Raw genomic sequence first — 17,234 nt, forward strand, 5'->3', positions numbered from 1 at the left:
GTTTGATTCCTCTGTGTTTTGGTGGGAGGTTGTCAGTTTGATTCCTCTGTGTTTTTGGGAGGTTGTCAGTTTGATTCCTCTGTGTTTTGGTGGGAGGTTGTCGGTTTGATTCCTCTGTGTTTTAGTGGGAGGTTGTCGGTTTGATTCCTCTGTGTTTTTGGGAGGTTGTCGGTTTGATTCCTCTGTGTTTTTGGGAGGTTGTTGGTTTGATTCCTCTGTGTTTTTGGGAGGTTGTCGGTTTGATTCCTCTGTGTTTTTGGGAGGTTGTCGGTTTGATTCCTCTGTGTTTTTGGGAGGTTGTCAGTTTGATTCCTCTGTGTTTTGGTGGGAGGTTGTCAGTTTGATTCCTCTGTGTTTTTGGGAGGTTGTCGGTTTGATTCCTCTGTGTTTTTGGGAGGTTGTCGGTTTGATTCCTCTGTGTTTTTGGGAGGTTGTTGGTTTGATTCCTCTGTGTTTTTGGGAGGTTGTCGGTTTGATTCCTCTGTGTTTTAGTGGGAGGTTGTCAGTTTGATTCCTCTGTGTTTTGGTGGGAGGTTGTCAGTTTGATTCCTCTGTGTTTTTGGGAGGTTGTCAGTTTGATTCCTCTGTGTTTTGGTGGGAGGTTGTCAGTTTGATTCCTCTGTGTTTTTGGGAGGTTGTTGGTTTGATTCCTCTGTGTTTTTGGGAGGTTGTCGGTTTGATTCCTCTGTGTTTTTGGGAGGTTGTTGGTTTGATTCCTCTGTGTTTTGGTGGGAGGTTGTCAGTTTGATTCCTCTGTGTTTTTGGGAGGTTGTCAGTTTGATTCCTCTGTGTTTTGGTGGGAGGTTGTCAGTTTGATTCCTCTGTGTTTTGGTGGGAGGTTGTCGGTTTGATTCCTCTGTGTTTTGGTGGGAGGTTGTCAGTTTGATTCCTCTGTGTTTTTGGGAGGTTGTCAGTTTGATTCCTCTGTGTTTTTGGGAGGTTGTCGGTTTGATTCCTCTGTGTTTTTGGGAGGTTGTCGGTTTGATTCCTCTGTGTTTTGGTGGGAGGTTGTCGGTTTGATTCCTCCGTGTTTTTGGGAGGTTGTCAGTTTAATTCCTCTGTGTTTTGGTGGGAGGTTGTCGGTTTGATTCCTCTGTGTTTTTGGGAGGTTGTCGGTTTGATTCCTCTGTGTTTTTGGAGGTTGTCGGTTTGATTCCTCTGTTTTTGGGAGGTTGTCGGTTTGATTCCTCCGTGTTTTTGGGAGGTTGTCAGTTTGATTCCTCTGTGTTTTTGGGAGGTTGTCGGTTTGATTCCTCTGTGTTTTGGTGGGAGGTTGTCAGTTTGATTCCTCTGTGTTTTTGGGAGGTTGTCGGTTTGATTCCTCTGTGTTTTTGGGAGGTTGTCGGTTTGATTCCTCTGTGTTTTGGTGGGAGGTTGTCGGTTTGATTCCTCCGTGTTTTTGGGAGGTTGTTGGTTTGATTCCTCTGTGTTTTTGGAGGTTGTCGGTTTGATTCCTCTGTTTTTGGGAGGTTGTCGGTTTGATTCCTCCGTGTTTTTGGGAGGTTGTCGGTTTGATTCCTCTGTGTTTTAGTGGGAGGTTGTCTGTTTGATTCCTCTGTGTTTTTGGGAGGTTGTTGGTTTGATTCCTCTGTTTTTTGGTGGTGGTCGGTTTGATTCCTCTGTGTTTTTGGGAGGTTGTCGGTTTGATTCCTCTGTGTTTTGGTGGGAGGTTGTCGGTTTGATTCCTCTGTGTTTTAGTGGGAGGTTGTCGGTTTGATTCCTCTGTGTTTTAGTGGGAGGTTGTCGGTTTGATTCCTCTGTGTTTTAGTGGGAGGTTGTCAGTTTGATTCCTCTGTGTTTTTGGGAGGTTGTTGGTTTGATTCCTCTGTGTTTTTGGGAGGTTGTCGGTTTGATTCCTCTGTGTTTTAGTGGGAGGTTGTCGGTTTGATTCCTCTGTGTTTTAGTGGGAGGTTGTTGGTTTGATTCCTCTGTGTTTTTGGGAGGTTGTTGGTTTGATTCCTCTGTGTTTTTGGGAGGTTGTCGGTTTGATTCCTCTGTGTTTTAGTGGGAGGTTGTTGGTTTGATTCCTCTGTGTTTTTGGGAGGTTGTCGGTTTGATTCCTCTGTGTTTTTGGGAGGTTGTCGGTTTGATTCCTCTGTGTTTTTGGGAGGTTGTTGGTTTGATTCCTCTGTGTTTTTGGGAGGTTGTCGGTTTGATTCCTCTGTGTTTTTGGGAGGTTGTCGGTTTGATTCCTCTGTGTTTTAGTGGGAGGTTGTCGGTTTGATTCCTCTGTGTTTTTGGGAGGTTGTCGGTTTGATTCCTCTGTGTTTTTGGGAGGTTGTCGGTTTGATTCCTCTGTGTTTTAGTGGGAGGTTGTCAGTTTGATTCCTCTGTGTTTTGGTGGGAGGTTGTCAGTTTGATTCCTCTGTGTTTTTGGGAGGTTGTCGGTTTGATTCCTCTGTGTTTTGGTCGGAGGTTGTCAGTTTGATTCCTCTGTGTTTTTGGGAGGTTGTTGGTTTGATTCCTCTGTGTTTTTGGGAGGTTGTCGGTTTGATTCCTCTGTGTTTTTGGGAGGTTGTCGGTTTGATTCCTCTGTGTTTTGGTGGGAGGTTGTCGGTTTGATTCCTCTGTTTTTGGGAGGTTGTCGGTTTGATTCCTCCGTGTTTTTGGGAGGTTGTCGGTTTGATTCCTCTGTGTTTTAGTGGGAGGTTGTCGGTTTGATTCCTCTGTGTTTTTGGGAGGTTGTTGGTTTGATTCCTCTGTTTTTTGGTGGTTGTCGGTTTGATTCCTCTGTGTTTTTTGGTGGTTGTCGGTTTGATTCCTCTGTGTTTTGGTGGGAGGTTGTCGGTTTGATTCCTCTGCTTTTGTTCTAGTTTCGGACGTATGACCCGTGTAAGCAGCTCTGGTGCAGTCATCCGGACAATCAGTACTTCTGTAAAACCAAGAAGGGCCCCCCAGTGGACGGGACGGAGTGTGCGCCTGGGAAGGTACACTCACATCCCTCCATCTCTCCCTCTCTCTCTCCCTCTCTCTCTCTCCCTCCATCTCTCCCTCTCTCCATCTCTTTCTCTTTTTCTCTCAGTGGACAGGACAGAGTGTGCGCTGGGGATGGTACACTCTTCTCTTTCTCTCTGCTGACATCTCTCCATCTCTCCCTCCATCTCTCCCTCCATCTCTCCGTTCCTCTCCCTCTTTCTCTCAGTCCTTGTTTATTTCTTTGCTCACCCCTTCCTATTTTGCCTTTCTTTCTTTCTGGCTCCCTCTTTTCCTTTGGCCATTCTTTTTTCTCTCCCCTCTCTACACCTGCCTCATCCTCTCTTCCGATCTTTCTCTTTCTACCTCCTTTTCTCTCTTTCTCTTTCTATCTCTTTCATGAACCCTTTGTGAGATAATGACAGCGTGTTTCTCTCTTTCATTTCTTTCTTTCTTTCTTTCTCTCTTTCCATCTGCGTCATGAACCCTTTGTGAGATAATGAGAGTCTGTCAATCTTCCACCTCTTGACCTTTTCATCCCTCGCTCGTCTTCACTTCCTTCAAATCCTCAAACTTTTACCTTGTTCAGAAAAGTGGAGTCACTTCTTTTCACTGGAAACTGAAACTTCAGACTTTGATAAAATGAACAGAACAGTGACTGATCTGAACCTCGTGCGACGCCTCTCCACAGACCTTTCCGTGGAAAGAAAGTTAAAGCCATACTGTACAGTGCATCTTTAATGTCTGTCTGTTCCCACATGTCCCACAGTGGTGCTTTAAGGGCCACTGCATCTGGAGGAGCAGCCAGGAGCCCCAGGGGCATGATGGGAGCTGGGGATCCTGGTCCAAGTTTGGGTCGTGCTCTCGGACGTGTGGAGGAGGAGTGAGGTCGCGCAACCGGCAGTGCAACAACCCAGCGTGAGTACCGCCGCAGCACATCGCCACGGCACATCGCCATGGCAACGGCCACGTACGTCGCCCACGGCAACGGTTTCCTCATCACAAACAGACCTGCAGTTGTGTTTCATTTCATTCTCACATGATTAACACACAAACCCTGCACATTTAGGCTGAGTTCTTCTCTCAAACAGAAAACACTCTGTTCCACCTTGTGATGTCATCGTGTGGTGATACAGGAAGTGCTCCACTGTGTTTTTAAACTCCTTCATTTCTAGAATTATCTGGATCATTTCAGTCCTGGAGTTGTCTCTTATCTCGACTGAACTAAAGGTAAAAGGAGCTGTTCACTTCAAAACTACCACTTGATGACATCACAAGGTGGAACAGAGCGTTTTGAGCTTTGAAGATGTAACAGACTGATAATAATAAGTTTGTTGTAGAAAGTTTGGGCACATTCACATTCTCTGAAGGCTTGAACAGCAGCTGCACTTTATGTTTTGTGTTTTAGACCGTGAACTTGAAAATATAAATCGTCCCAAAACAAAACGGTGAAACGAGGTCAAACGTGTACGAGCGTCTGGACTTTTATAAATGAAGGTCCATCCTTCCCTCTCCCCAGACGATTCCTCTGTGCATTTCGGTTCACCGGTTCCCCTCGCACCGCACTGTGCCGCGTCTCGGCCCGTCGTGGAGGCGTGTCCGTCTCTGCGCCGCGCTCGGAGGAGCAGGGGCTGATGGGTAATTGAAGCTGTGTCTTTGATGGACTGTCCAGATGTGTCAGAGCTGGACTCGAGTTTGAGCCTCAGTATTTCACTGAAAACATCAGGACACATGACGAACCTGAGGAAAATGTCCCGGTTTAGTCCTGGTTTACTCCTTCTTGTGGGGTTTATGTTTCTTCTACACAAATTCATAAAATTTTATATATATATATATATATATATATATATATATATATATATATATATATATATATATATATATATATATATATATATATATATATATATATATATATATATTGAGTTACCTCCTACTGCTGCTGCTGCTACTTCAGTTGTCCTGGTGTACTCTCTTCAAAGTACCTCTAAGTGCCTCCAAATCTCATTTAAAGTTTAATAAAAGTAAAATAAAGCTCCCATAGTAAATGTTGACAGTTTAAAGAGTAATCACTTAAGTGTTCTCCCGAGACGCTTCCTCCAAAGTGTCTCCTTCCGTCTCAAGGACTCTTCAGACTCTCGGCTCGTAAACCAAAGTCAGGTCCAATTTAAAAACCCTGTAACAGAAACGAGAGCAGGGACCAGCCGATCCTGCTTTTTCAGCTCCGGTTCATTTAGACTAAAATAAAACGACAAAAAAAACCAAAAAACAACACAAAAAAACACACAAAAACACAAAGTGATCCAGACGTGAGACAGAGCTGTTGTCGAGTTCAAACATTTTGAGACTTTCTGGGTCTTATTACATCAGTTTATCAATCAGGATATCAGATCACTGCATGTATATCTATGGTAGAATGTGCAGCGGTTGCCATAGACACAAAAAAGTCTGAAAACTCAAGAAAAAACACAAAAGTGAAGTAAAGAGCCCGTGTTCAGGAGCTTGTGGTCAGTGCGAGCTCATGGCCCTGTTTAGGAGTCTGATTTTACTGGAAAAACTTTTGGCTAATGCTAATGCTAATGCTAATGCTAACTAGCTTGTGACTGTGATGTTATTTGAGAGGGATTGTTTAGCAGCACAGATCCGCTCACCCGCTGCTGTTCTGACCAGCTCTTTATGATCAGATTGTGTTAAACAACTTGAGTAACAGAGATTCAGACAGAGCAGTGCCTCTAGCTAGCCTCACACCCATGGGGAATGTTGATGACATCAGCCGTAAAGTATCGACAGAGCTCCACACATTTATCACCGTGGAGCGGCTCTTGCGGAAAACGGTCGGTAACACGTGGGACATCATGGCGAATACTTGAATCTGATTGGATGAAGCGTCACAGCAGCGTTAGCGTTAGCATTTAGTCCTGGTTTAGTCCTGGTTTAGTCCCAGTTTAGACCCGGTTTAGACCCGGTTTAGTCCCGGTTTAGTCCCGGTTTAGTCCCGGTTTAGTCTTGGTTTAGTCCCAGTTTAGACCCTGTTTAGTCCTGGTTTACTCCCGGTTTAGTCCCGGTTTAGTCCCGGTTCAGTCCCGGTTCAGTCCCGGTTTAGTCTTGGTTTAGTCCCAGTTTAGTCCCGGTTTAGTCCCATTTAGACCCGGTTTAGTCCCAGTTTAGACCCGGTTTAGACCCGGTTTAGTCCTGGTTTAGTCCCAGTTTACTCCCGGTTTAGTCCCGGTTTAGTCTCGGTTTAGTCCCATTTAGACCCGGTTTAGACCCTGTTTAGTCCCGGTTTAGTCCCAGTTTACTCCCGGTTTAGTCCCGGTTTAGTCTCGGTTTAGTCCCATTTAGACCCGGTTTAGACCCGGTTTAGTCCCGGTTTAGTCCCGGTTACTCAACACGCCTCTGAACATGTATTCTCACACACGTGTGCAGTTCCCGTGCTCCATGTCACGCTCTGTCCGTGTCGTCTCCAGGCCGGCGTACGGAGGTCGAAACTGCCCCGGCTCCGCCTTCGACTATCAGATGTGCAACACGGAGGAGTGCGCCGGACCGTACGAGGATTTCAGAGCGCAGCAGTGTACGCAGCGGAGCAACAAGTACCACAAGAACGCCAAGCACACGTGGATCCCCTACGAGCATCCCGACGGTGAGCGAGCGCCGCCATTTATGAAACACAAAGACGTCAAAAACACAATAAATAAACAATCAAACAATCCAACACAAATATGTCCTACTCAGCTACAATCAAAGACTTTTTATCTTATTTAAGCCCCGACAGAAAGTCACACAGTGTTGCTTTAGTCCTGTTTGATTATTTCACTTTTCGTTTTTTGTTAATCACAGTTTTTATGTAACTCAGGCGTCGTCATAGTGACATTTAACAAGCAGCAGATTTTCATTTATATTCAGGACATTTTTGATCCTTACACGTGTGACCCACAGTCCACACTTACAGAGCAGTGGGTGGAGACAGGGGGTAGGTGAAAACAGAGATTTTCTGAGAGCTCAAGCCTCAGATTAAGGTAATACAGGAACAGCACTTTGAGTTAATGTAGAAGGAGCACTGTTGTGTGGTGGACTCCCTACTGCACTATACTGTAGTAATGTTTGTTTGTTTTTTTGTTTTTGTTTTGTGGATTTTTTTTTTGTCTGTGGCTTTTGTTTTTGTTTGGGGGTTTTTTTCATTTGTTTTTTCTCTGGCTTTTTTGTTTGCTGTTCTTTTAATTTGTTTTTTGTTTTTTTATTTGTTTTGTTGTTGTTTTTTATTTGTTTTGTTTTTTGTTGTTTTTATTTGCGTTTGCTGTTGTTTTTTATTTTGTTTTTTGTTGTTTTTTTATTTGTTTTTTGTTTTGTTTTTTATTTGTTTTTTTCTGTTATTTTTTATTTGTTTTGTTTTTGTTGTTTTTTGTTTTATTTTTTGTTGTTTTTATTTGCGTTTGTTGTTGTTTTTATTTTGTTTTGTTGTTTTTTTATTTGTTTTTTGTTTGTTTTTTTCTGTTTTTTTATTTGTTTTTTGTTTGGGTTTTTTTGTTGTTTTTTTATTTGTTTTTTGTTTTTGTTTTTTTCTGTTGTTTTTTTCTGTTGTTTTTTTTCTGTTGTTTTTTTATTTGATTTTTGTTTTTTTGTATGTTTTTTTTCAGAGAGCCGTAAGTGTGAGCTGTCGTGTTTGTCCAAAGAGACCGGAGAAGTGGTGTTTATGAACCAGGTGATGCATGATGGGACGAGGTGCAGCTACAGCGATCCCTTCAGTGTGTGCGCCCGAGGAGAGTGTCTGGTGAGTACTACGACTATGAATACTACTACTACTACTACTACTACTACTACTACTACTACTACTACTACAACATTACTACTGCTGGTAATAACACAGATTTATATCAGTCTTATTTTTTGACTTTCTTTTTAGAATATGATGTAATAAAAATACACAAACACATAAAAAATACACAGAACTCTGTCGTGGTTGTGTATTTTATATTTTCTATGTTTTGTTTTATTTTGTATCAGATGTTTCTGTTTCACACAACACAAAAAGTGAAAAGGCAAATCCGTTTTCCCGCTGCCTGATGAGGTTCTGGATGAATCATTTCTGCTTCTTTTCCTGCGTCGACAGTAAACTCCATTTAAAGAAGAAAAACGCCGGTGATTTACGCCGCGCTCAAAAAGTACATTATTGCAAATATCTATTGAGCGCGTCAGACGAGGCTTTCAGAGACACACAGCGGTAAAAAACACGATGGACAAAAGACTTAAAACACGAAACGACGTCGATGTTCAAGGTTAAAGCTACAATTCGAAAGTTTTATCAAAGCGGGTTTTTTAAAGAGGAGGTATTCTGGAAAATCAACTTTTTTGGCGTTAATCTTCATCAAAAACATATCTGAACAGGTTTAAGACGTCATCCATGCGCGTTTGAGTAATCTAGTGATCTCTCCTGGCTCTATTCAAACCCTCCTTACGGTTAACAGTACGATTCTGTACGAGGCTCCGCCCACAGGCCTACATCACCCAAGCTCCACGCGACAATCCTCCACAAATATACAAAACATGACACAAACTGTGCACTATGACGCGACAAACCTGGTGTGATGTGCAGGAGTAGCAGTCGGATGCTTAATTACATGAAAAAAATGGTTCCGTCCCTTTTTTAATTTACACCTTTAAGATCTATATGGACAAATTTAAAATAAAAATATTAAAATCAAAAGTTAGTATGAGATGATGTCATTCTGAAGGACACATTGTTTTGTTTTGTTTTGTGTTTTGTTTCATGTTTTGTCTGTGTTTTGTCTGTGTTTTGTCTGTGTTTTGTGTTTTGTCTGTGTTTTGTTTGTGTTTTGTGTTTTGTCTGTATTTTGTCTCATGTTTAGTCTGTGTTTTGTGTTTTGTGCTTTGTGTTTTGTCTGTGTTTTGTGTTGTCTGTGTTTTGTTTGTGTTTTGTGTTTTGTCTGTGTTTTGTGTTTTGTTTGTGTTTTGTGAGGACTCAAGGCTCCTCTCTGTCTTGGCTCTGCTCCTCTGGCTCTGTTCTCTGAGTCTAAATCTGTTTTGTTTGTGTTTGTTTTGTGTTTTTTCTGTATTTTGTCTCATGTTTTGTCTGTGTTTTGTGTTTTGTCTGTGTTTTGTGTTTTGTTTGTGTTTGTTTTGTGTTTTGTCTGTGTTTTGTGTTTTGTCTGTGTTTTGTGTTTTGTCTGTGTTTTGTTTGTGTTTTGTGTTTTGTGTTTTGTTTGTGTTTTGTGAGGACTCAAGGCTCCTCTCTGCCTTGGCTCTGCTCGTCTGGCTCTGTTCTCTGAGTCTAAATCTGTTTTGTTTGTGTTTGTTTTGTGTTTTGTCTGTATTTTGTCTCATGTTTTGTCTGTGTTTTGTGTTTTGTCTGTGTTTTGTCTGTGTTTTGTGTTTTGTTTGTGTTTTGTGAGGACTCAAGGCTCCTCTCTGCCTTGGCTCTGCTCGTCTGGCTCTGTTCTCTGAGTCTAAATCTGTTTTGTTTTGCTCAACAGCACGTCGGCTGTGATAAGGAGGTTGGCTCGTACAAAAGTGAGGACAAGTGTGGAGTTTGTGAAGGAGATAATTCACACTGTCGAACTGTAAAACTCACCTTGACCAAGACACCGAAGAAAAACGGTAATGAGACAGACAGCTGCAGTCGGGCTTCAGCGTGTTTCAGGACTGAAACATACTGGGCTGTGTGTTTAAAAACGACAGATACTTTAAACCAAAAGAATTAAAAAGTTCATTCATAAATACAGCACATATGTGAAAACAGCAGACATGTTTATATCAGATAAGTGACCTCCCCCTTAAAGCCCCACCATGTAACTTTTTAGCCAATAATGAACAAAAAATTCAAAAAGCATGTTTTTTTTTTCTTATGTTTTACTGCAGTAAAAAATGTAGAAAACATGCATCCTGACTGTGAGCAGGCTCGCATCTCCACAAACCTGACTCGTATTTGGGCCTCCTCCTGCTTGTTTCCATGGAAATGTTTGTTTGGTGATAAACCTCCACAGTATGGTATAAAATGCATTTATGTCAGCAGAGAATGTTCCCGAAGTATCAAGTTAACTTCACATTTCCATGGACTCACGCAGGTGACACCACCAGAAAGTTACACAGTGTTGCTTTAACATTTTCAGATATTTTTGCCAAATTTAACTTTTATGGACAAAGGACAAAACCATCTGTTTTTTTAATTCTCCAGAAACAACCAATATAAACACTTTTAACCCTTTGGTCTGGATGTATTTGTCTTTTTTACCCTTTGGTCTGGATGTATTTGTCTTTTTTACCCTTTGGTCTGGATGTATTTGTCTTTTTTACCCTTTGGTCTGGATGTATTTGTCTTTTTTACCCTTTGGTCTGGATGTATTTGTCTTTTTTACCCTTTGGTCTGGATGTATTTGTCTTTTTTACCCTTTGGTCTGGATGTTTGTTTTTAGTGATGCTGAAAATGTTCGACATCCCCATTGGAGCTCGTCACATCGTGATCGAGGAGAATGAAACGTCACCACATTTGATCGGTAAGAAACCATCAGAGTGTGAGGTCAGAGGTCAGAGCACGAGGTCAGAGGTCAGAGCGTGAGGTCAGAGCGTGAGGTCAGAGCGTGAGGTCAGAGCGTGAGGTCAGAGGTCAGAGCGTGAGGTCAAAGTGTGAGGTCAGAGGTTTTAAATCTCCACATTCCTCTATTTTCTGATCTGTTTTAATGTCACACACAGACCTGGAGTTGTGTTTTGTTTCATTCTCACACGTTTAACACACAAACCCTGCTTCTCTCAAACTGAAAACACTCTGTTCCACCTTGTGATGTCATCATGTGGTGATACAGGAAGTGCTCCACTGTGTTTTTAAACTCCACACACCTTCATTTATAGAATCATTTGGATCATTTCAGTCCTGGAGTTGTCTCTTATCTCGACTGAACTAAAGGTAAAAGGAGGAGTTAACATGAAAACTCCCACTTGATGACATCACAAGGTGTAACGTCGCATTTTGATCTTTGTAGATGTGACAGACTAATAATAAAGTGACTCAAACATGTGAGAATGAAACAAAACACAAGTCCAGGTCTGTGTTTTTGAGGAGGACACAGCGTTAGAACACAGATTAAAGCTGCAGGAGTCAGTTTTGTGCGACACAGGAGATTTAAATGAGCAGAAATATGGACAAACATCATCATTCCTGGATCCTTGTTATAAAATACAGCCTTTGTGCGTTTCAGCCTTTGTGCGTTTCAGCCTTTGTGCGTTTCAGCCTTTGTGCGTTTCAGCCTTTGTGCGTTTCAGCCTTTGTGCGTTTCAGCCTTTGTGCCTTTGTGCGTTTGATTGGCACATTTTTCCAGCTGTGCTTCATCAGACCTCCATCCTGTGTCCACACGTCTAACTCACTGCACTGCTGAGACTGGAGGTGTGATGGAGGAACTACACCTGTCGATGGAGGACTCGGTGTGTTCTGATGTAGAACAGGGATCGGCTCCACAGACGTGTCGTAGTAAACGTGTTTTAACTGACAACACAACATTTTGTGTTTGAATAAAGACATTACAGCGTTTTATGTTTTAGTTTAGCTCAAGTTTGACGACACACAGACGTAGAAGCGTGTTTCAGGACGTGACCGAGGACTGTTTATGTAAATGGACAGAGCTAACCTGCTAGCATAGACCGTATACATAAATGGATGTAGCTAACCTGCTAGCTGCTGCGTTCCATCGTCTGTCAGACTCATTCTGGTCTTAAATGTTCGTATTAACCCTCTACATGATCCTGGGGTTTTTATTTCACTATTGTGTCTGTAAATCAAGATCTGAACATTAATAACAGACGAATCAGGTCCTTCTTTCCCCGAGGTCGCTCCTGTTAGCGTTAGCAACAGGTTTGATTGACAGCGTTGCTAAGCGCCCGCTCCCTGATAAACCAGCGGTGTGGGCGGGAAGGGGCGTGACCTTCAACAGCCTCGCTCCTGATTGGCTCTGTGGTTGCTATGATACTCGCTCCTACACCTGCTGGAGCCTGGATGAGCTTCGTTTGGAGCTGAAGCTGTGGTGGCGTCTCACTCTGTCACTTCTTCACGTTTAGAGAGAGTTTGTTTACGATCGTGTTATTAAAGTGTTTTCTTTTTGCAGCTGTGAAGAACCAGGAGACAGGGAGCTTCATCCTGAACGGCCAGGACGCCGCCGACCACACGTTCATCGAGGGCGGGCTGCAGTGGGAGTATTCTGCGGAGGGAGAGAGGGAGACGCTCAAGACGTCCGGACCGCTCCACCAGGGCATCGTAGTACTGGTGAGAGGGATGCTGACCGTTCCAGTGTGTTTTTGTGTTTTACATGTGCAGAGCGTTGTAGTACTGGTCAGAGGGACGCTGCAGTTTGAGTATCCTGGTTACTCACCATGATGAGTTTCCACGCACTTTCACAACTTTTAAAGGCCAGAGCAAGTAGTAATGCTAACGCTAACAACAACTAGCATGTAAACAGCGCACTTCCTGGTTCTTGGAGGATAAAAACTAGCGCTGAACAATTTGGGGAAAATGTCTAATGGAGATTTTTTGGATAAACTGGGAGGGCATCTGACACACAGGGAGGGCATCTGACACACAGGGAGGGCATCTGACACAGGGAGGGCATCTGACACAGGGAGGGCATCTGACACAGGGAGGGCATCTGACACACAGGGAGGGCATCTGACACACAGGGAGGGCATCTGACACAGGGAGGGCATCTGATCTGTGCTGTTTCAGTCCTTTTCTTTTTCCTCTTTTTTAAACATAATCCGCCATTTTTGTTTTGACTCAATCTGAGCTTCTCTCTGATTGGTTACTCCACCTGTCAATCATGCCGTGGAGGAGGTGGGACAAGGAACATGTGCAGTTCCTCCTCCTCTTCTGGTGAAAGTGTGCGGTTTCTCCTCCTTTGGTGAACGTGTGCGGTTCCTCCTCCTCTTCTGGTGAAAGTGTGCGGTTTCTCCTTCCTTTAAACTCCTCTGTGTTTGTTTTTCCAGGTTAACCCCAAAGAGGAGGAGGTGAAGATCAGCCTGACCTACAAATACATCATACATGAGGATCTCCTCCCCGTCATCACCAACAACAACGTGCTCCTCGCAGAACTCGACACCTACGAGTGGGCCCTCAAGAGCTGGTCCCAGTGCTCCAAGACCTGCGGAGGAGGTGAGTATGAGGAGGAGAGGACGAGGAGGTCAGAGGAGGTCAGAGGTGGAGGTCAGAGGAGGAGGTCAGAGGAGGAGGAGGAGATCAGCGGTGGAGTAGGTCAGAGGAGGTCAGAGGAGGAGGTCAGAGGAGGAGCTCAGTGGAGGAGGAGGAGATCCGCGGTGGAGTAGGTCAGAGGAGGTCAGAGGAGGAGGTCAGAGGAGGAGGTCAGAGGTGGAGGTCAGAGGTGGAGGTCAGAGGAGGAGGTCAGAGGAGGAGGAGGAGATCAGCGGTGGAGTAGGTCAGAGGAGGTCAGAGGAGGAGGTCAGAGAAGGAGGTGAAAGGAGGAGGTCAGAGGAGGAGGTCAAATGTGGAGGTCAGAGGAGTAGGTCAGAGGAGGAGGTGAAAGGAGGAGGTCAGAGGAGTAGGTCAAATGTGGAGGTCAGAGGAGTAGGTCAAATGTGGAGGAGGTCAGAGGAGTAGGTCAGAGGAGGAGGAGGTCAGAGGTGGAGGAGGTCAAATGTGGAGGTCAGAGGAGTAGGTCAGAGGAGGAGGAGGTCAGAGGAGGAGGTCAGAGGAGGAGGAGGTCAGAGGTGGAGGAGGTCAAATGTGGAGGTCAGAGGAGTAGGTCAGAGGAGGAGGAGGTCAGAGGAGGAGGTCAGAGGAGGAGGAGGTCAGAGGGCAGAAGTAGAAGACGACTTTATTTTCTGTGTTGAATCAGATTCTGATTCTTTTCACGCTCGATCCTCGTTGTCATGGAGATGCTTTTGCTTTGCCCTGAATGTTATCTCCTCCTCCTCTCTCCTCCTCTCTCCTCCTCTCTACTCCACTCTCCTCCTGTCCTCCTCCTCTCTCCCCCTCTTCCTGTCCTCCTCCTCCTCTCTTCTCCTCCTCTCTCCTGCTCCTGTCCTCCTCTCTCCTCCTCTCCTCCTCCTCTCTCCTCCTCTCCTGTCTCCTCCTCTCCTGTCTCCTCCTCTCTCCTCCTCCCCCCCTCTCTCCTCCCCCTCCTCTCTCCTCTCCTCCTCCTCTCCTTCTCCTCACTCTCCTCTCTCCTCCTGTCCTCCTCCCCCACCTCCTCTCTCCTCCTCTCTCCTCTCTCCTCCTCTCTCCCCCTCCCCCTCCTCTCTCCTCCACTCTCCTCCTGTCCTCTTCCTCTCTCCCCCTCTTCCCCCTCCTCCTCCTCCTCTCTCCTCCTCCTCCTCTCTCCTCTCTCCCCCTCCCCCTCCTCTCTCCTCCTCTCTCCTCCTGTCCTCCTCTCTCCTCCTCCTCTCTCCTCCTCTCTCCTCCTCCTCTCTCCCCCTCCCCCTCCTCTCTCCTCTTCTCTCCTCCTCTCTCCTCCTCCTCCTCCTCTCTCCTCCTCATCCTCCCTCTCTCCTCCTCTCTCCTCCTCGTCTCTCCTCCTCGTCTCTCCTCCTCCTCTCTCCCCCCGTCCTCTCCCCTCCTCTCTCCTCTCTCCCCCTCCTCCTCTCTCCCCCTCCCCCTCCTCTCTCCTCCTCTCCCCCTCCTCTCTCCCCCTCCTCTCTCCTCCTCCTCTCTCCTCTCTCCCCCTCCTCCTCTCTCCCCCTCCCCCTCCTCTCTCCTCCTCTCTCCTCTCTCCCCCTCCTCCTCTCTCCCCCTCCCCCTCCTCTCTCCTCCTCTCTCCTCCTCTCTCCTCTCTCCCCCTCCTCCTCTCTCCCCCTCCCCCTCCTCTCTCCTCCTCTCTCCTCCTCTCCCCCTCCTCTCTCCCCCTCCTCTCTCCTCCTCCTCTCTCCCCCCCCTCCTCTCCCCTCCTCTCTCCTCTCTCCTCCCTCTCCTCTCTCCTCCCCCCCTCCTCCTCTCTCCTCCTCCTCTCTCCTCCTCTCCCCCTCCTCTCTCCCCCTCCTCTCTCCTCCTCCTCTCTCCTCTCTCCCCCTCCTCCTCTCTCCTCCTCACCCTCCTCTCTCCTCCTCTCCCCCCCCTCCTCTCCCCTCCTCTCTCCTCCTCCTCTCTCCCCCTCTCTCCTCCTCCTCCCCCTCCTCTCTCCCCCTCCTCCTCTCTCCTCCTCCTCTCCCCCCCCCTCCTCCTCTCTCCTCCTCTCTCCTCCTCTCTCCTCCTCTCTCCTCCTCTCTCCTCCTCTCTCCTCTCTCCCCCTCCTCCTCTCTCCTCCTCTCTCCTCCTCTCTCCTCCTCTCCCCTCCTCTCTCCTCCTCTCTCCTCCTCCCCCTCCTCTCTCCTCCTCCTCTCTCCCCCTCCCCCTCCTCTCTCCTCCTCTCTCCTCCTCCTCCCCCTCCTCTCTCCCCCTCCTCCTCTCTCCTCCTCCTCCCCCTCCTCTCTCCTCCTCTCTCCTCCTCTCTCCTCTCTCTTCTCTCCTCCTCTCTCCTCTCTCTGTCCTCTCTCCTCTTCTCTCCTCTCTCCTCTCTCTCTCCTCTTCTCTCCTCCTCTTTCCTCTCTCCTCTTCTCTCCTCTCTCCTCTCTCCTCCTCTCTCCTCCTCTCCTCTCCTCCTCCTGCTCCTCTCCTCCTCTCTCCTCTCTCCCCCTCTCCCTCTCTCCCCCTCTCATCTCTCTCTCCTCTCTCTCCTCCTCCTCTCCGCTTCTCCTCTCTCCTCCTCCTCTCTCCTCCTCCTCTCTCCCCCCCCCTCCTCTCCCCTCCTCTCTCCTCTCTCCTCCCTCTCCTCTCTCCTCCCCCCCTCCTCCTCTCTCCTCCTCCTCTCTCCTCCTCTCTCCTCCTCTCCCCCTCCTCTCTCCCCCCCTCCTCTCCCCTCCTTTCTCCTCCTCTCTCCTCTCTCCCCCTCCCCCTCCTCTCTCCTCCTCTCTCCTCCTCTCTCCTCTCTCCCCCCCCCTCCTCTCCCCTCCTCTCTCCTCCTCCTCTCTCCCCCTCCCCCTCCTCTCTCCTCCTCTCTCCTCCTCCTCCCCCTCCTCTCTCCCCCTCCTCCTCTCTCCCCCTCCTCCCCCCCCCCTCCTCCTCTCTCCTCCTCTCTCCTCCTCTCTCCTCCTCTCTCCTCCTCTCTCCTCCTCTCTCCTCTCTCCCCCTCCTCCTCTCTCCTCCTCTCTCCTCCTCTCCCCTCCTCTCTCCTCCTCTCTCCTCCTCCCCCTCCTCTCTCCTCCTCCTCTCTGCCCCCCCTCCTCTCCCCTCCTCTCTCCTCCTCCTCTCTCCCCCTCCCCCTCCTCTCTCCTCCTCTCTCCTCCTCCTCCCCCTCCTCTCTCCCCCTCCTCCTCTCTCCTCCTCCTCCCCCTCCTCTCTCCTCCTCTCTCCTCCTCTCTCCTCTCTCCCCCTCCTCCTCTCTCCTCTCTCCTCCTCCTCCTCTCTCCTCTCTCCTCTCTCCTCTCTCCTCCTCTCTCCTCCTCTCTCCCCCTCCTCTCTCCTCCTCTCTCCTCTCTCCTCTCTCCTCCTCTCTCCTCCTCTCCCCCCCCCCTCCTCCTCTCTCCTCCTCTCCCTCAGGTATCCAGTACACTAAATATGGCTGCCGTCGTAAAAGTGACAGTCGCTTGGTTCATCGAAACTTCTGTGAGTCGAGTAAAAAGCCCAAACCGATTCGCAAACGGTGCAACACCCACGAGTGCAGCGCGCCCACGTGAGCACACGCCGCCGCTCGCCACCAGGGGGCGTGGCTTTGGCGTAATGGTGTTTGTTTGTGTCTCAGGTGGGTGGTGGAGGCGTGGGGTCCCTGCAGCAGGTCGTGCGGTAAACAGGGGTTCCAGAGTCGGGTGGTGCAGTGTGTTCAGTTTCTCCACAACACCACCCACAACACCACCCACAACACCACGCAAAGGCCCGTCCACAGCAAACACTGCACCCAAGAGCGGCCGGACACCAGGAGAGCCTGCACCCACACGCCCTGCCCCGCCCAGTGGAGGACAGGGGCGTGGTCTCAGGTGAGGTGGTGTTTCCTTGTTGTGGTTGTTGTTGGGTGGTGTTTCCTGGGTGTGGTTGTTGCGTGGTGTTTCATGGGTGTGGTTGTTGTGTGGTGTTTCCTGGGTGTGGTTGTTGCGTGGTGTTTCATGGGTGTGGTTGTTGTGTGGTGTTTCCTGGGTGTGGTTGTTGTGTGGTGTTTCATGGGTGGTGTTTCGTGGGTGTGGTTGTTGTGTGGTGTTTCATGGGTGGTGTTTCCTGGGTGTGGTTGTTGTGTGGTGTTTCCTGGGTGTGGTTGTTGTGTGGTGTTTCATGGGTGGTGTTTCCTGGGTGTGGTTGTTGTGTGGTGTTTCATGGGTGGTGTTTCGTGGGTGTGGTTGTTGTGTGG

General features: G+C 47.6%; 2 protein-coding genes across 2 annotated transcripts in view; both read left to right on the top strand.

Annotated features, from left to right (window-relative positions):
• The window catches only part of pald1a (phosphatase domain containing paladin 1a), a 290,101-nt gene that overhangs the window by 168,585 nt on the left and 104,282 nt on the right, over positions 1–17,234 (top strand). The gene's annotated exons all lie outside the window — the stretch shown is intronic.
• Positions 1–17,234, top strand: part of LOC117387578 (A disintegrin and metalloproteinase with thrombospondin motifs 14) — a 90,888-nt gene that overhangs the window by 67,943 nt on the left and 5,711 nt on the right. Inside the window, exons 11-20 of the mRNA XM_055229795.1 lie at positions 2,814–2,927; positions 3,683–3,831; positions 6,381–6,553; positions 7,548–7,681; positions 9,402–9,525; positions 10,341–10,421; positions 12,021–12,178; positions 12,895–13,060; positions 16,436–16,568; positions 16,638–16,869. Of these exons, the coding sequence (XP_055085770.1) occupies positions 2,814–2,927; positions 3,683–3,831; positions 6,381–6,553; positions 7,548–7,681; positions 9,402–9,525; positions 10,341–10,421; positions 12,021–12,178; positions 12,895–13,060; positions 16,436–16,568; positions 16,638–16,869 (1,464 nt within the window). The remainder of the gene's footprint in view (positions 1–2,813; positions 2,928–3,682; positions 3,832–6,380; positions 6,554–7,547; positions 7,682–9,401; positions 9,526–10,340; positions 10,422–12,020; positions 12,179–12,894; positions 13,061–16,435; positions 16,569–16,637; positions 16,870–17,234) is intronic.

The sequence above is a fragment of the Periophthalmus magnuspinnatus genome, chromosome 19, assembly GCF_009829125.3.
Source record: "Periophthalmus magnuspinnatus isolate fPerMag1 chromosome 19, fPerMag1.2.pri, whole genome shotgun sequence".
Classification (NCBI taxonomy): domain Eukaryota; kingdom Metazoa; phylum Chordata; class Actinopteri; order Gobiiformes; family Gobiidae; genus Periophthalmus; species Periophthalmus magnuspinnatus.